Below are 18707 nucleotides of genomic sequence, written 5' to 3'. Positions count from 1 at the left end.
ACCATTAGGTAATTGTGTGGGGATCGTAAAATATCTAGGTATATTTAATAACTTATGATATAAGTGGGTGAGAGGTAAGGAGCCATAGATCATAAACAGAATCTATGCTCAAGATATTTAGTTTTTCAGCATGTTTCAATTAACAGCAATCATATATAACTCTGATTTGTCCTAAACTTGTTATGATAACAATTCATTGCCAATCTCAGTCTAAAGCGGTTTTCAAGAAAATCGTTAAAATATCCTTAGCCATGTCGGACTTGTTGGTTGACAGTAGGAATCATTGGACATATTTTGTATAAGTTAGAATTTATTCTGATAAAATGTCCCATCTCCATCCAAAGACAAAAACAATTTGAAGACGTGTTTCATTTTTGTTCATAAACTACTAACACATTATTTTTAGCAGAGAACACTTTTATAATTTACATCACTATTCAGCAGCAAAACAGTATGTAAGAAAGCTCTGGATTTGGATTCACTATCCGCAAAAGCATAGCTCTTTGTGATCATAATTGTGCATACTTCTAAACCTTCAAATCATAACGAACAAGTATATATTATAAGTTTCTCATTGATGTCACCACAGCTTTAGGAAAAACTCTAAGTAGTCGAAATACAATATCACCAGCCAATCAACACTGAAGTTGTGAGTTCCAATCCCGCACTAGGCAGGTGCACTCGAATCTAATCTTCATTGTCAGTTTTCCTACCAAAGGTCGGTGGTTCTTTCCAGGAACTCCGGCTTCCTCTGCCAATTAAGGTTGAACGCCACGAAATAGCACAATGATGTTGAATGTAGCGTTAAACACCGATCAATTAATCCTGAAAACTACCTTGTTTAGCCTAGAAATAGACCAGAAAACATTTTCGATACATGGCTTCATAATTGACCAAAAAACCTTTTTTTATTATTCTCATTTAATTAGGACCCTCGTAAAATAACAATCTAAATAACGAGTATACTATCCTTAAAAAAGACCACAATATGCAAGAATATTTTCAAAACTGAAGGATCCATATTGATTCAAACTTTGCCAGTTATTGGTTGGTTTACAATCGCAATATTATAAAACGCTGTTGGCATGCATAACTTCAGTCGTTACAAAAGTCTAGAGTATTTATTTTTCGTGTTTCGATAAATCGGTGATGTAAGAAATAAAACATAGATAACTCTACAAAGTCATGCTCAAACTAGTTATTATTCAGTGGACTGGCAAAAACTATATGATTAATTTCAATCAATATTTTAATGAAAACAAAGTTTACTAAAACCAGGGCCGTAACTACCTATGAGGCAGGGGAGGCAACTGCCTCCCCTGAATTTTCTACTTCAATTTTTTGTTTTTGAAGTAATAAAAGGGAAGTATCAATATGTACACGAAGAACTTGAATTTGTATTATGAACAACACACGTTTACAGTTTTAACAGTGTTATCATGATACGTAATATATATATATCTGTTATTTTCAGGATTTTTTTTATCGAAAGTGAACCATTTCAGTATTTTTTTTATTTTTTTTTTCGTGTGGCCATCCATCTGTTATTCAATATTTCCTATGTCGTACGAGAACGCATATGAAACTTTGTTTTCGGCAATTTTGATTAAAAGTTAACTAATCATATTTATTTACCATGTTTAGGGGCTCAATTAAGCAGAGGAAGTTCCTTTTGTATTGTCAAGATTCAAAGTTTTATTTAGAGTCGATATTCAATAAACTGCATAAACACAAGCTCTAGTGAGCTTTTCAAATCGACTTTTGTGAATCTTTTATGATATCGGAAATTCGTTACCGGCTGAATCAGCTTTTGGATAATTTTTTTTAACGTGTCTAGTCAGACAGTACGTCTCCCGATCGTACAAGAACAAGTATGGTCATTGACTCAATGCCTTAATTAGTAGTTAAACACTCCCATTCGTTGTAGTTCTATACATGTCTATTCAGCTTTTAAACTATGATATTGAAATTCAAGGTCCTCGATAAAAAAAAATATTCTTGCGTTCTATTATCTTACTTGATATGTTTTTTTTAACTTACCAGTTTGATTTCTAACAAAAATATCTTTAAATACAGATAATAATTGTTTGCAAAACAAATTGCTCCCGAGTTTCAAGCATTACTGATGAGTCGTAAAGTAAGGAAATCGAAGGAAAACAGGTGTTTTTTTTTCGCCATTTTATTGAGAGAAAAAAAATCGGCGGTCACAATGTATTTAATGTTAATAATTATAGTTAAAAGTACGACCTTCAAGACGGAGCCTTGGCTCACCCCGAACAGCAATCTCAGTTTGTTTTTGCATAAAAATTGCTTCCAGGTTCAAGCAATACTGATGAGTCTTAAAGTTTCGAAATCGAAGGAAAACGGGTCATTTTAAGCCATTTTACTGAGGGAAAAAAATCGGCGGGAGGCTGCACCCCAAAATCCCCCTCTCTAGGGGCCTTAATCGGCGGTCCCAAACCCCTGCCTCCCCTGAAATCGATCCCTAGTTACGGCCCTGAAAACATAGGTCATAAACTAAAAAGTTTATCTTAATATTCTTTCAATCATTTTATTGGTACATCGCCATGTTGTCCAAAGACAAACTCTTCATGAAAAAGCTGGAAACAGTTTCTGTCTGTATTTTCTCCAGAGCATAATCCAATGTCACATGTACCACATTTAAAGTTTGTTACAACACGCCATCCGGACTTGGTCCGTAATTTATGTATTTGACAATATTTACACTTCCGCTGCTTTTTATTTTCTATTGGCACAACCGGATGTCCAGGCAAATCACATTTCCGGTTGACATCCTCCTGACTAAAGTATGGATAACATCCTGTTCCTGTTAATAATTGTCTTCTTGACTGCCACGGTAAGGTTGCTGCAAAAGAAAAGAAAACCTTGTTGACTGCGAAAATCAGTATCGAAACACTTCTAATATAAAATCAAAATTGAGGATGTTTGGATATGAGATAAATGCACACTTATACTAGTAGGGGGACTCCTATAATGAAGTAGAAGGGTCTAGTCTACGCTTACTATACAATTTCCAACAACAACACAAGGGAACAACTGGAAACAATGTTAAATATCACCGAAGCTAACATGTCATTCTGGACGATGTAATAATACTGGATAAACCCTGACTCTGTTAAAAACACTGAAACCAGTGAAAAGGTTAAAAGTATTTACAATAAAAAAAATCAAGGCTATAGAAGCAATAGAGAATTTAAAATGTTAACAGAATACAATTTATTTACCCTTAATTCAGACTGCTGGTCCCTAAATACAAATTCATGATGATAACTAGTGAAGCAATTGCGGTTGGTCAATTCTTTGGTGCAGAGAGGAATATCACATGTAGCACATTTGTAATTAGTTTTCACTCTCCATCCAGATTTGGTACGATTCCCAGTGAAACGACAATATCTACATTCTCTTTGCTTATAGTTTCCTCCAACTATGGCTACTGGGTGACCTGGAACATCCTCTATCGGAGGTGGCCTTCCTACGTTATCCGGTCTTCCTGTATTACCCGGCATATAATTATACATAGTTGATCCTGGAAAGCAAAAGATAGTTTCATTTATTTTCCCCATGAACACTGTAATGCAGTTTTTGTAAGAGTACATGTACGCTTAGTGTATTCTTTTTAACTATCCTTTAAAGAACACTGTTACCGAGGTGTAAAAAAACAAGAGCTTTTTTAAATGACAGTTCCATTATTACGAAATGATTATCTTAAAGGGGCACTAGCTACGAGTACATGTATATAAATATTAAAATATGATATTGTTTGTTCAATTATTAGTTAAAGTGAAATCGTAAAATAAGTACTCGTATTTTTCAACTAGTATGTTCAATTTTGTCAAAATAAGCTAAGAAACATCGATGATGATTTTTTCACTTGAACAATTCGACCTCATTGAATCCATATTCATGTGACTTTCAATTCAACCCCTTAGCTAGAGATCGAGTGCGCATAAATTAAGCGTGTTTAATTATTAAAAGGAAAAGAATGTCAACATTAAAAGTGAATCAAAGGAACATGATTTCATTGACTGAATTGATCCACAAAAAAATCTTGCTTATACAGGTAAAAACGATGATTAAAGTTGAGAATGGGGAATGTGTCAAAGAGACAACAACCCGACCATAGAGCAGACAACAGCAGAAGGTCACCAACAGGTCTTCAATGCAGCGAGATATTTCTCGTATCCGAAGGCGTCCTTCAGCTGGCCCCTTAACAAATTAATATATTTCAAACCTATAACATGAAATTAAACAGACCTAGCTATCTATTTATATCCGTATATTTATGTTTATATCGCTAATATGATAGTCGACTGTCTTTGGATGACAACTCCATAGTTAATAAGATAGCGTCTAGACTAAAATACGCACGAAACAATTCAGCGATTTTTCACCAAAAATCAAGGTTTTCACCCAAAATTAGCAATTTCCCTTCATCCAAACATTCTCGATTTTTTTTATGTTCAACAATTCACCTAAACCAGCTTGGAAAACTAGAAGAACATTCTGCTGCAATTAGTTTGAGGTTTGGTCATATTTTGGCTAGAATGACTGGACTAAATCTCCACATATTATCGAGCCCATGCCTTGGAAATTGTTTACTTCAGACTTTTTTTATAATTTGGATATACGTTTTGTTATGAATCAATATGAGAATTTGAATCAAATCGCTGAACATGAATTTTACATCGAATGCCCTTTTGAGGTTAGCGTTTCAACAACAACTTGTAATTAATTAGTCTATAAAATTAACTTCAACATCAGCTTATTCAGGGAATATGACTTCATGTCACAGAAATTAACTCTTCGTACAAATAACTCAAAGCTGTGATTTCTTCGAACGTTCAGCACTAGAAAAGCATAGCGTGTATTATCAAAGTACTTGTATGCACTGAAGGGTAAAGATTGCTTTGGTTTATCATTGTATATATTAATTGTCATTGATTCAACTACAACTATCATGGATATAGGACGATAACTCCAATATCAAGGTGACTTTAAAAATGACATAATTGATATTTTTAGAACTGATATTAGATTCCTTCACCTTGCAAAAGATACGTAAATTTTCTTGACAAGTGCAACTTGAATTTGTGATTTGAATATCTGAGCATATATTTAATTGAAAAAATTTCTGGAAATTTTCATGGATATGATGTACAGAATGTTCTTATCAATGCACTATATTTTGTGTATCTCATTTCACACATGGTGCATGTTAGTAAACTGTATTTCAACCGACGTCAACAAGAACCACCGTCAGGAATTGGAATATTTGAAGTGCAAAGACCCCCATTCAAAACAACAGAATAAAAGTACATGTAAGAAAACACAGAGTAATAGAATGAAATTCAAAACAGTGTGGCTGTGGCCATTGATTGACACATTTTATTCATCCATTGACTGGGACAATTTAGGTGAACGTTTGTATGTAACGACCAATGCTCACTATGTACTTTTTAAAGACACTTAAACTATGGGGTCACCAAAGGTTTTCAACACCTTAATAAAGTAATTCGAAAAATTAATCAGAAATAACACGATGTTTTGATTTATATCAATTATATAAATCAAAACATAAAGGTTATTCCTGATTAATTTTTCGAATTATTTTATAATTAAAGGCGTTAAGAAACCTTTGGTGACCCCACAGTTTAAATGTCTATCGTAGGTACGTCGTGAACAGTGGTCGTTACAGACAAACGTTCACGTAAATTGTCCCAGTCAATGGATGAATTTAATGTGTCAATCAATGGCCACAGCCACACTGTTTTGAATTTCATTCTATTAATAATTTCTTGATAGATTTTGGCATGCAATTTACAAAATTCAAACCAATTTGAGTTCTCGTTTATTCATAAGACATATTAAAAATTATATATAAAAGTTTAACAAATCATCAATTACAAATATATGACATCAGTTTCATCAATACTATACAGTAATGCAAAGAAACCTAAACCATACAAGTGGTTTCCTTACCATTACAAACGAATTCTTTACATAAATTATATCTTCATTCAACCAATGATCATTTAGATTGAAGAAAGTGCATTCGAAAATTTCAAAATCTTTAAATTTCAAAATCTTTTTCTTATGATATCAAACACTGATTATAATACAATAAAATTACAAAAACTAATAGCAAAAAAACAATTCCTTAGTCATTCTTTTCACATTTATTCTTCACATATTAGTGTCTTTCGGACTTAAATACATCTGCTATGGAGCTTGTCCGTTCTTTTCACATTTATGTTTCACATGTGTGTGTCCATTGTACTCTATAAATTCCGTTCTTTTCACATATCTGCTTCACATGTATGTGTCTATTGGACTTTCATACATCTGTGATAGAGCCTTTCAGTTATTTTCACGTTTAACTTTCATATATTTGTGACAAGAGAACCAATATACATCTGCTGTTGATTTCACATGCATGCTTCACATGTCGGTGCATATTTGACTTGTATACATGTACAGTTGATTTCACATTTCTGCTTCACATGTTTGTGTCTAGTTGACTAATATACATCTCCGATTGAACCTTCCCAAAAACGTTTTCCTCGTGATATAAAACAAAACAATTTCTTGAAGTCATATCACCAGAACATAAATTCACGTTACAAGTTTCACATTTAAATTTTGTCTTGACATTCCATCCCCTTTTTGTTTTGATCCTGTATTTCTGACAATATTTACAATCTCTCTGCATATTATTTTCCCCAATCGGTACGACAGGGTGACCTTCTATATTACACTTTCTATTCGCCATTGTATTTCTATGTGACATCGAAATAAAGTAGTCCCTTCCTTTATTATCTGAGTAATAATGTTGTCCTAAAGGGTTGTTTCCTAAATCTTGTTGAAAAGGTATCAAGTCTGAAAAGAAAATATAATTTTATAGGCATAAATGAAAATGAGTTATCACAAAGGTTTTGGAAGTTTTGATGTGTACAGCAAATCGGTAAATAAGCAATGTGCTGAAATGATGTCTATTTTCAATTACAACATGACTAATTGCTTAAAAACACCCCCAAAAAACGATACCGTGAATTAGTCTATTTAGAGTTATATCCCGTGCTAAATATCTCATATTTTCGAAGAATATACAAGTTATCGCCATTATTACATATCAATAAAAATCCATAGAAACTAGGAATACACTAAAGTTCAAACTATAAGCAGATATTTCTTGTTTTAAAGTCTTAATCAAATCATACATCGTGTAACCTCAAAAAACACATTTTACATACATGTATATCCAAATCAAAAATTCTCACACTCAAATAAAACAGAGAAAGAGTGTGTTGCAAATACAATGGGTTTCTTTATTTGAGTGCATGTAATGAATAAATCAAATTCATCTTCAATATCAGAATTACATAATTGACAAATCCTCCCTGCTGACAATTTAAGATAAGTGAACATCATCTTTCAATACCTAAATCACTATTGCTTATACATTTCTTTTTCACAATTGTTGTTATAATATGAAAAACAATTAACTCCTTATAATTGCATGCGTTCGAAGCGCTTTTCGGGTTGCACCTCCATCAGGGACGCTCAAAGCCGAATACTCTAATGCCATGCGTGTTTGTTGAAGTTAAAGAGATATATGACCAAAACAGACTTTAAAATTAATAGCCATAATCATCTAAAGGTTAAGTATACCTGAGGGAGTTAAACTTTAGTTTCTTAATAATTTTCAAATTAATACTAGTAAACAGTTAGGTATGTTATAAATCTTTAAAATACTGAAGTATTGGCTGCTGAGCTATTGATGCATCTGGGGATTGACACATGTAAATGCATGAAAACTACTTAAAACTGATATGACATAAACACAAGAGTTTCTCAGAAATAAAGTTAATTTGAAAACATCCCAAAATATCCCAAATACACGTAAACAAAACACCAGAAGACAGCAAACTTGAGACACAATAGCTGGTTGACAGCATAATCGCGCTCTTTTTTAAGACTAATTTTCGGAAAAGTCTGTTATACTGCCTTAAATCTCAATCATAAATCGCCAGTTTAAAAAAAATATGTGAAATTCCAAACAGATAAAAGTGATTCCTAATATTTAAAGCCTTGTACCGACCAGTCCTGCAGATGCAATAGCTAACACAGATGAAAATCTGCTGTACACGGTAACAAAATCCACTGTATTGCAATAGCAATCGGAGCTGCTGACTACATCTGCTTTATATGACAAACAAAATGTTTTGAACGGCAATTGGGAACACAAATTCCACTGATATGATGTAGTGGTAGTCGGTAATAGGGTGTATTATTACTACTTGTATATTCTACATAGATTACCTTTGTCAGTTAAAGGAATGTCTTTATATATTGTGTTTTCCGAAGACGAATTCATTGTGAAATAAAACAAAACAATGTCTTTCTGTATGTTCACCACTACACAAGGCAATATCACATGTCGCACACTTGAAGTTCGTCTTGAAGCGTAGTCCTGATTTAGATTTTAATTTGTGTACTTGGCAATATTTACAGTCCTTTTGTATCCGTTTTATTCGAATTATTGGTACCATGGGGTGTTTAGACATATCTCCAATAGGCACAGGATGTTTAGACATATCTCCAATAGGCACAGGTGAACAGATGTTGAAATGACTTCTTTCATGATTTCTGGGTAAAAACAAGTATGTTCTACCTGAAAGGTCAAAGTAAAATACAATTATAACTTGGACCAATAGTTCTCTTATATGTCAATTATTATTACTATCTTATACGTTCCATCAGTTATGTGGTACATGCTACAATTGATGTTCAAGTTTCAAATCCTCACTGAATAAATCGAAATATCTACCGTGTCATTATAAAATACTATGTGTAATTTTATATACTAATATATTTAATTCCATTGAACTACTGTTTATATACTAATATATTTAATTCCATTGAACTACTGTTTATATACTAATATATTTAATTCCATTGAACTACTGTTTATATACTAATATATTTACTTCCATTGAACTACATATCTGAGATGTTAGATCATATCAAGGAAATGACATAAAAACATTTCAGGGGTAGTCTAAACCCGCCCTTAATCTCGGTAAACCACTAGATTGTAGATCCTACCTATTGTATCAATTGTTGACTTGCTCTCGTTACACAATTGGCACTGGAAGTTAAGCAAACAACAAACACTCAATTAAAAGATGTTTTTATTCATAGTCTTAAAATAAACATTTGCACCTGTCCTAAGTCAGGAATCTGATGTACAGTAGTTTTCGTTTGTTTATGTAATTTATACGTGTTTCTTGTTTCTCGTTTTTTTATATAGATTATACCGTTGGTTTTCCCGATTGAATGGTTTTACACTAGTAATTTTGGGTCCCTTTATAGCTTGTTGTTCGGTGTGAGCCAAGGCTCCGTGTTGAAGGCCGTACATTGACCTTCAATGGTTTACCCTTTAAATTGTTATTTGGATGTAGAGTTGTCTCATTGGCACTCACACCACATCTTCCTATATCTATTATCATAAGATACCACGTCTGCATTGATTCTAATAAGGAAAACATGTTAACTTCTGTGCATATGAACAATTTGAGATATTAGTATCCGTCAATAATTGGAGATATTGGTATCCATCAATAATTGGAAATATTGGTATCCGTCAATAATTGGAGATGTTGGTATCCGTCAATAATTGGTGATATTGGTATCCGTCAGTAATTGGTGATACTGGTATCCGTCAATAATTGGAGATATTGGTATCCGTCAATAATTGGAGATATTGGTATCCGTCAATGAAACAGCAACACAGCGAACAAAATGAACAAAGACATCTAGAGGGTAATCAATGCAGCTTTCAACAATAAACTGTCTGTACAACATGTCGAGCTTAAATTTGAACGGGGATAAAACACAATAATCTAAAACCGCTTATATTATTTTTTTCTATTGACAACAGTCATATTTTCATTTTATTTTTTCAAAGCCGCAGAACATTCTGACAAGCATTCCCTGTATTCATGGAACTTTATGGAACTTATGTAAACCATACACATGTACATCTTCGATACAGATTGAGAAAAAAAATCATGTATTTTTTTACTGCTTCTGTTTTATTAATTTCAATATGCCACATTAAATAAAATATATAGAACTCCCTGTACCTTCTACTATAATAAAGAATAGCCAACAAATATACAAATGGCACACTTTGACAATCTATATTGTACATTATAGTACGCTACAGTTTAACAATTTACACCTTTATATTCCAAAATAAAGTTATTAAGCGTTAGATTATAATTTACCATGACCACTTTTAAAACTGCAATGAGTTAAAACTACTTTAAACGGACGGTGCCACTACCAAACATTACTTACAATAATTGCATTAGCCAATGCACATGCGTGTAAGCAAGGACATATGTCAGTTATAATTCCTTGGTTTCTATAATCTGGTAGAAAAACTAAGCCAGAGTTCTACAATATGTTACAGACTTTTCTTTTAAATATCATTAAGAAAATTGGGTTCGATCCAACAAAATACTCATCTCATAGCTTCAGAAGAGGAGGTGAAACTGTTTTTAAACAGGCAGCCAACTTATAAACGCCTGGAGATTGCAATATCGCATTTTGTATATATTTTGAGTACCTATCTACCCAAATGTGTAAGCAGGACATCGTTCACCCAAACGAAAAATGTTGAAAGTAAAGCAATGTTTTGCATTTCGGGTACAAATAACTTCATGTTGAAGTTAATTTTAAAACGTTTCTAAAGACATAGAGATTCTATTTTCGGAATTAATAATTGGAATAACATTTTACAGCAATATACACATAAGGAAAACATTTTTTGACAATATGCCATTGTGAAAAGTTTAGAAACGATGGAGTCACAACCTTCATCAAACGGATAAGATCAGGAGGATTCAAAATTCATTCTATTTGTTTTCCAAAAACGAATTCATTGTGATATGACACAAAACAGTTTCTCCCAGTATGCTGGACACAACACAGTGCTATATTACAAGTTGCACATTTAAAATTTGTTCGCAGTCTGTTTCCAGATTTAGACTTTATCTTATATCTCTGGCAATATCTACATTCTTTTTGCATCGGATAACCTCTACTTCCAATAATAGGTACTAATGAATGTTTGGAAATCTCTCCCATGGGCACTGGAACACCTCCGCTGTGTCCTTCTCGTTCAGAGAACAACTCGTGCGACTTACCTGAAAGTTTAAATTAAACATTCGATTAGCCATCGAAATTGCATCCTTTATATAATTTGAGTGTTTTGTTTTGTTTTACCCCGGATTTTGTCTGTTTTGGAGTTTGTTTGTTTGTTTTTGTTTTTGTTTTGTTTTGTTTTGTTTTTCTCTTATTTGTTTTGGGGTTTTGTTATCTTGGGCGGGAGTTTTTTTTCAAATAGCATTATGCTGAATAACATACAAGTACTTTGAAACTTATACATATAAAACTTTGATGGGCGTAAAAAAAACATCGAAAGAGCAACAATTTAGAATTTCAAAATACGGGTCACCTTATTTTTTCTTAATTATCCTTCGCATAATTTGAATGCATAGTTGCTTTATTTGCGGACATGAAGTAGAAGAATTGGAAAATACTTAGAACCGTCCTCAGAATATACGAACATGTATGATTAACTGACCATACCTATTTATTTGTACAGTATTTAATAACTAGAGGCTCTAAAGAGCCTGTGTCGCTCACCTTGGTCTATGTGAATATTAAACAAAGGAAGCTGTCTGATGGATTCATGACAAAATTGTGTTTTGGTGATGGTGATGTTTTTGTACATCTTACTTTACTAAACAGTCTTGTTGCTTACAATTATCTCTATCTATAATGAACTTGGCCATGTAGTTTCAGTGGAAAATATCAAATTTTATGAAAATTGTTAAAAATTGACTATAAAGGACAATAACTCCTTAGGGGGTCAATTGACCATTTCGGTAATGTTGACTTATTTGTAAATCTTACTTTGCTGAACATTATTGTTGTTTACAGTTTATCTCTATCTATAATAATATTCAAGATAATAACCAAAAACAGCAAAATTTCCTTAAAATACCGATTCAGGGGCAGCAACCAAACAACGGGTTGTCCGATTCGTTTGAAAATTTCAAGGCAAATAGATCTTGACCCGATAAACAATTTTACCCCCATGTCAGATCTGCTCTAAAGGCTTTGGTTTTTGAGTTATAAGCCAAAAACTGCATTTTACCACTATGTTCTATTTTTAGTTGTGGCGGCCATCTTGATTTGATGGCCGGGTCACCGGACACATTTTTTAAACTAGATACCCTAAAGATGATTGTGGCCAAGTTTGGATTAATTGGCCCAGTAGTTTCAGAGTAGAAGATTTCTGTAAAAGATTTTACTAAGATTTACGAAAAATGTTTAACAAGAGGCTGTCACAACGACAGCAAACCGGATTTATTAACATTTATTTGTGTCCTGGCAATATCACAAGAACCATTACTGATGAATGGTGAAAGTGAAAATCGTCAATATCAAATTTGACCTCCATTTTGTCATCAGTATCAACATATTAAAATTTGAAAAGCTTAGATTGAATGGTTCATGAGTAAATGCAACAACCTGAATGGAAACGCCATTTTACGATCTTTCAAGAACCATAACTCCTGAACAGTAAAAGTCAAAATCGTCATTATTGAACTTGACCTCTATTTTGTCATCCGTAACAACATATTAAAATTTCAAAAGCTTTGGTTGAATGGTTCATGAGAAAATGCACGGACACGACGGGAAACACCATTTTTCAATCTTTCAAGAACCATAACTCCTGAACGGTAAAAGTCAAAATCGTCATTATTGAACTTGACCTCCATTTTGTCATCAGTAACAGCATATTAAAATTTCGGAAGCTTTGGTAGAACAGTTCATGCATAAATGCACGGACACGACTGGAAACTCCATTTTTCAATCTTTCAAGAACCATAACTCCTGAACGGTAAAAGTCAAATTCGTCATTATTGAACTTGACCTCCATTCTTTCATAAGTAACAACATATTAAAATTTGGGAAGCTTTGGTAGAACAGTTCATGCGTAAATGCACGGACAACTCCATTTTTCAATCTTTCAAGAACCATAACTCCTGAACGGTAAAAGTCAAAATCGCCATTATTGAACTTGACCTTCGAATAGTTGTCAGTAATAACATATTAAAATTTTAAAAGCTTTGGTTGAACGGTTCATGAGTTAATGCACGGACAACATTTGATTGCCGCCCGCCCGCCCGCCCGCCCGCCCGCCCGCCCGCCCGCCGTACATCCCCAAATCAATAACCGACATTTTTGTCACAAAAATCCGGTTAAAAATTGACTATAAAGGGCAATAACTACTATTGGGGTCAACTGCCCATTTCGGTCGTATTGACTTATTTGTAAATCTTACTTTGCTGAACATTATTGCTGTTTACAGTTTATCTCTATCTATAATAATATTCAAGATAATAACCAAAAACAGCAAAATTTCCTTAAAATTACCGATTCAGGGGCAGCAACCCAACAACGAGTTGTCCGATTCATCTGAAAATTTCAGGGCAGATATATCTTGACCTGATAAATAATTTTACAAAGTCAGATTTGTTCTAAAAGCTTTGGTTTTTGAGTTATAAGCCAAAAACTGCATTTTACCCCTATGTTCTATTTTTAGCCGTGGCGGCCATCTTGATTTGATGGCCGGGTCACAGGACACATTTATTAAACTAGATACCCTAAAGATGATTGTGGCCAAGTTTGGATTAATTTGGCCCAGTAGTTTCAGAGGAGAAGATTTTTGTAAAAGATAACTAAGATTTACGAAAAATGGTTAAAAATTGACTAAAAAGGGCAATAACTCCTACAGGGGTCAACTGACCATTTCGGTCACTGTGACTTATTTGTAAATCTTACTTTGCTGAACATTACTGCTGTTTATTTCTATCTATAATAATATTCAGGATAATAACCAAAAACAGCAAAACTTATTTAAAATTACCGATTCAGGGGGCAGCAACCCAACAACGGGTTGTTCGATTCATCTGAAAATTTCAGGGCAGATAGATCTTGACCTGATAAACAATTTGACCCCCATGTCAGATTTGCTCTAAATGCTTTGGTTTTTGAGTTATAAGCCAAAAACTGCATTTTACCCCTATGTTCTATTTTTAGCCATGGCGGCAATCTTGGTTGGTTGTCCAGGTCACCGGACACATTTTTTAAACTAGAAACCCCAATGATAATTATGGCCAAGTGTGGTTAAATTTGGCCCAGTAGTTTCAGAGGAGAAGATTTTTGTAAAAGTTAACGCAGGACGACGCCGGACGCCGGACGCAAAGTGATGAGAAAAGCTCACTTGGCCCTTCGGGCCAGGTGAGCTAAAAAGTACAGTATTTCACAAACAAATAACTACTGTTTTGTAAATAATTCTACCCACAAAAGAAATTCTTTCCAGATAACGAAGACTTTCAATTACAACATGGCAACTAAAGTCCATAACTGTAATGGTAGGTTTATATGTGTGTATAAATTTTGTGAAAAATTAGTTTTCACCAATATATAAAAATACAACAAGGTTGTTTCCCACATAGTTTTGTGTATCCTGTTTGTACTATAGTATAAAATGAAGTACATCTCTAATTCATTGTCCCATTGCTTTCCGTGTTCAATTCAAGTAGGCACAGCTCTTTTGATTTATAATTCAAGTAAAGTGACAATTATTGCATGTCAAAGCAACATTGTAAGATGTCTTGTACAAAAATTAAATCAACATACCTTTAAAGGCATATAAAAGAGAACTAATTACCGGAATTTAGAATGTACTATAACAAGTACTTCAGATCTAACAAACAGGCAAAATGTATGTACCCTCCTTTAAAAGGCTCATGCATTTTTTTATTATTCAAAATTATAAGTCAAAAGTGTTTTACAATGATCACCAGTTCATTTGATATTTCTGGATACAAGCAGTTTCAAATTATTCCCCATTGGAAATTCTAGGGCATTTAGAATCTAATTTCCACTTAGCCAGGTATTTGACATTGGGCGAGGAATTAGAATGAAATTCAAAACAGTGTGGCTGTGGCCATTGATTGACACATTAAATTCATCCATTGACTGGGACAATTTAGGTGAACGTTTGTATGTAACGACCACTGCTCACTATGTACTTTTTAAAGACACTTAAACTATGGGGTCACCAAAGGTTCTCAACACCTTAATAAAGTAATTCGAATAAATTAATCAGAAATAACAGGATGTTTTGATTTATATCAATTATAAATCAAAACATAAAGGTTATTCCCACAGTTTAAATGTCTATCGTAGGTACGTCGTGAACAGTGGTCGTCACAGACAAACGTTCACGTAAATTGTCCAAGTCAATGGATGAATTTAATATGTCAATCAATGGCCACAGCCACACTGTTTTGAATTTCATTCTAGCTTACACAACTTTAAGGTGGATTAACTTTGATTATTACGTCTTATGGTTTTCTTTCTGATCGGCAAGTATGCCCGTGAATTCAACGAGAGAGTATTATTTAAGAAATGCTGAGACCAAATTACATAGAAGTTTACAACTATAGGTCACCGTACGGCCTTTAACTATATACATGTAATGTGTACATTGTACATAATTTTATTCAAACATGATCCGTAATGGAGAAAAAAAAATGTTGTTTTTTTTTTTAAGAAAAATAAAAGAAGAATGTGTCTGATAACACGAATGCTCCTGTTCAAGCTTTGCGATTTTAAATTAAAAAGGGACATAACTCTAGAACGGCAAGTGACTCTCTTCCCAAATTCGGACTCAGTCTGCTCGTTATGGTTCTAAATATTGTGAACTAGTTTCAAAAAATTTGGATAATAAAACTTTAGTTAGACTGCAGAAACGAAAATGGAACGGACGGACGGTAAATGGTAACACTTTAACTTTAGCGGGAGCAAAAGCAAAAAATGCCTGAATGGGATAGGTTGTGATCTTATCAGGTATCACTTTGTTTAGTTTACATATATTTCATTTGCTTAATATTGCGATGAGACACAAATTAATCAAATTTTATAGTCTTCTCCAATCTATTTGTTTCCATATGTACTATTAGGGACTTGTGATAGCAATTATGTGTACAACACATCCGAGTAGGTATATCCGTAGTTACATTAGTACAAGCATATTTTCTTATATAATCATTTTTATTGAAATAACATAAAGCAACAGATTAACATATTTACAAAGAGTGATTGTATAAACTTCGTTGAAATCAGTATTCTTATCATACTTTTTGTCCATGCTATTACAATTATAATGTTCCTCATAACATAGCCAATCTTATTTACACACACACACATATATATATATATATATATATATATTATAAAAGGAACAAAACAGAATATGTGACTATCAATTAGTGCTGGGCGTGGCTATATTACCCCCCCCCCCCCCAAAAAAAAATAATATACTAGTATATAACAAAATAAAAAAAATGAATTTGAAAAGAAATTATAAGTTCAGTTTTCAAAAGCACATTATATTTACAAACAAACAGATTATTATATAACTCATATAAAAATAAGGCAACGGTTACATATCATGCTCTATCGCTCCATCATCTATGAGAGTATTGAAGAGGTGAATAGAATAGAAAATAATAGTCCCAAAATAATGAATTAACAAAAATGAGCCAAAAAAGGAAAGAGAACAGCAGGTTGCAAAGCATATATAAGATTAAATGTGGATATAAAATAAATCAAGCAATACAATACTGTTTACAGAAATGAACGATGAACAGAATAAATAAATTATCTAATGGATTGATTGTTGGTTGCTTAACGTCCAGTGGCAAATATTGCATACATGTTCAGGTCTAGATACGATATTATTCATATTTTCACGAGAATTTTACTGAATACGAGTTATTTCTAAAGACTAAGAAAAATGCCTTAAATGCCTTAAATTGGAAAAAAAATATTCCATAAAGGAAAAGTGATCCCATCCAGACGTACCCTGAACTATTAGGACTGACAATACTCCTTGTGATACATGTAAAAGTGATCCCATCCAGACGTACCCTGAACTATTAAGTTTGAGACTGACAATACTCCTTGTGATACATGTAAAAGTGATCCTATCCAGACGTACCCTAAACTATTAAGTTTGAGACTGACAATACTCTTTGTGATACATGTAAAAGTGATCCTATCCAGACGTACCCTGAACTATTAAGTTTGAGACTGACAATACTCCTTGTGATACATGTAAAAGTGATCCTATCCAGACGTACCCTGAACTATTAAGTTTGAGACTGACAATACTCCTTGTGATACATGTAAAAGTGATCCTATCCAGACGTACCCTGAATTATTAAGTTTGAGACTGACAATACTCCTTGTGATACATGTAAAAGTGATCCTATCCAGACGTACCCTGAACTATTAAGTTTGAGACTGACAATACTCCTTGTGATACATGTAAAAGTGATCCCATCCAGACGTACCCTAAACTATTAAGTTTGAGACTGACAATACTCTTTGTGATACATATAAAAGCAGGACCTTCCCGTCTTTTTGTGTGAACACAGATTTACGTCACAAGTATTGCATTTGTACTTGCTTTGTACTGGCCAAATGCTTTTAGACTCAATCTTCTTTCGGCGGCAATACTTGCATTCCCGCCTTCTTTCACTAGAAACAAGAACGTGTTCACGATAGTTGACCACAATGCACTCATATCCATCCTGAACCGCAGCATTCGACATCACACCTGGAAGAATCATGCAGATAGAAAATAAGCAAAGAAATGTACCGAAAAGGATGTGTTTCAAGACTGATAAGGAAACCTTGACTTGTATCATAATGAATTAGTACACATGCAAACATACAGCAAAAGTTAGTGCATATAGAAAGGGTGAATAGAATTTGTGTTAGTTCATAGCAACATAGTGCGTAACGAGTCATCGGCTGTCGAAGAATATATAGATGGGTATTATAACGAGTCCGTGCAAGTATATACATGGGTACTTAAGGAGTTTTTTGAAGTATATATACATGGGTACATGACTGTACACAACTGATACGTCAACAGTAAAAAGTAGACATCAGCTTCTGTCCACATTTTGAATTTTGAAAGATGCAAAGGTGAAGCAAACTTTTTTCAGTTGGTTAAAATAGAATAACAAATAAATCAAACTCAATAAAAATCTCTCCAATATTTTCTGTCCAAAGTTAAAACTTCGCAATTTAACGCTTTATGAGGAACAGTAAACATTATATTTTCGAAACGATATATGCTTCATTATGAAAGGCAACCAAACAATTTCTGTCTGTGTATCCTCCGGAACACAAAGCTACGTCACAGGTTTCACATTTATACTGAGTCTGTACAGCATAACCACTTTTCGTTTTTATTTTATGTCTCTGACAGTATTTACATTCTTTCTTCTTGTTTCCAGGAATTGAAATAAGATGGTGTCCCGGTGGTAAATTATGTTTATTGAAAGGAAAGGTATAGCGATTCGATTCACTACCTATTGCTCCTAAATGTGGTGACGCAAGGTCCATCATAACAAAAGATTTCTCTGGATTTTGTTGAACCTCTCTCTTACCTGAAAGGTCAAAGAAAAACAAACATATAATCAAAATGAAGACAAAACTTAAAAGTATAAAATACGAACTCT

The 18707-nt window shown here is 33.4% G+C and overlaps 1 protein-coding gene across 10 annotated transcripts in view; it reads right to left on the bottom strand.

Annotated features, from left to right (window-relative positions):
• Positions 1–18707, bottom strand: part of LOC143082836 (uncharacterized) — an 83550-nt gene that overhangs the window by 11812 nt on the left and 53031 nt on the right. Inside the window, exons 5-6 of one of the 10 annotated variants that reach the window (XM_076258761.1) lie at positions 3246–3547; positions 2494–2866 (exon numbers count right to left, since the gene is read on the bottom strand). The exons of 3 other annotated variants lie outside the window; for them this stretch is intronic. In XM_076258761.1, the coding sequence (XP_076114876.1) occupies positions 2831–2866; positions 3246–3547 (338 nt within the window). In that variant the 3' untranslated portion in view covers positions 2494–2830. Of the gene's footprint in view, positions 1–2493; positions 2867–3245; positions 3548–5856; positions 6898–8340; positions 8693–10923; positions 11235–16205; positions 17795–18231; positions 18636–18707 lie in introns of those variants that run through there. 6 more of the 10 variants (XM_076258764.1, XM_076258767.1, XM_076258754.1 and 3 more) reach the window with 6 other exon arrangements.

The sequence above is a fragment of the Mytilus galloprovincialis genome, chromosome 7 (assembly GCF_965363235.1).
Source record: "Mytilus galloprovincialis chromosome 7, xbMytGall1.hap1.1, whole genome shotgun sequence".
NCBI classification, from domain to species: Eukaryota; Metazoa; Mollusca; class Bivalvia; order Mytilida; family Mytilidae; genus Mytilus; species Mytilus galloprovincialis.
The sequence above is the reverse complement of the archived record's forward strand: the minus strand, read 5'-3'. Positions and strand labels throughout refer to the sequence as shown.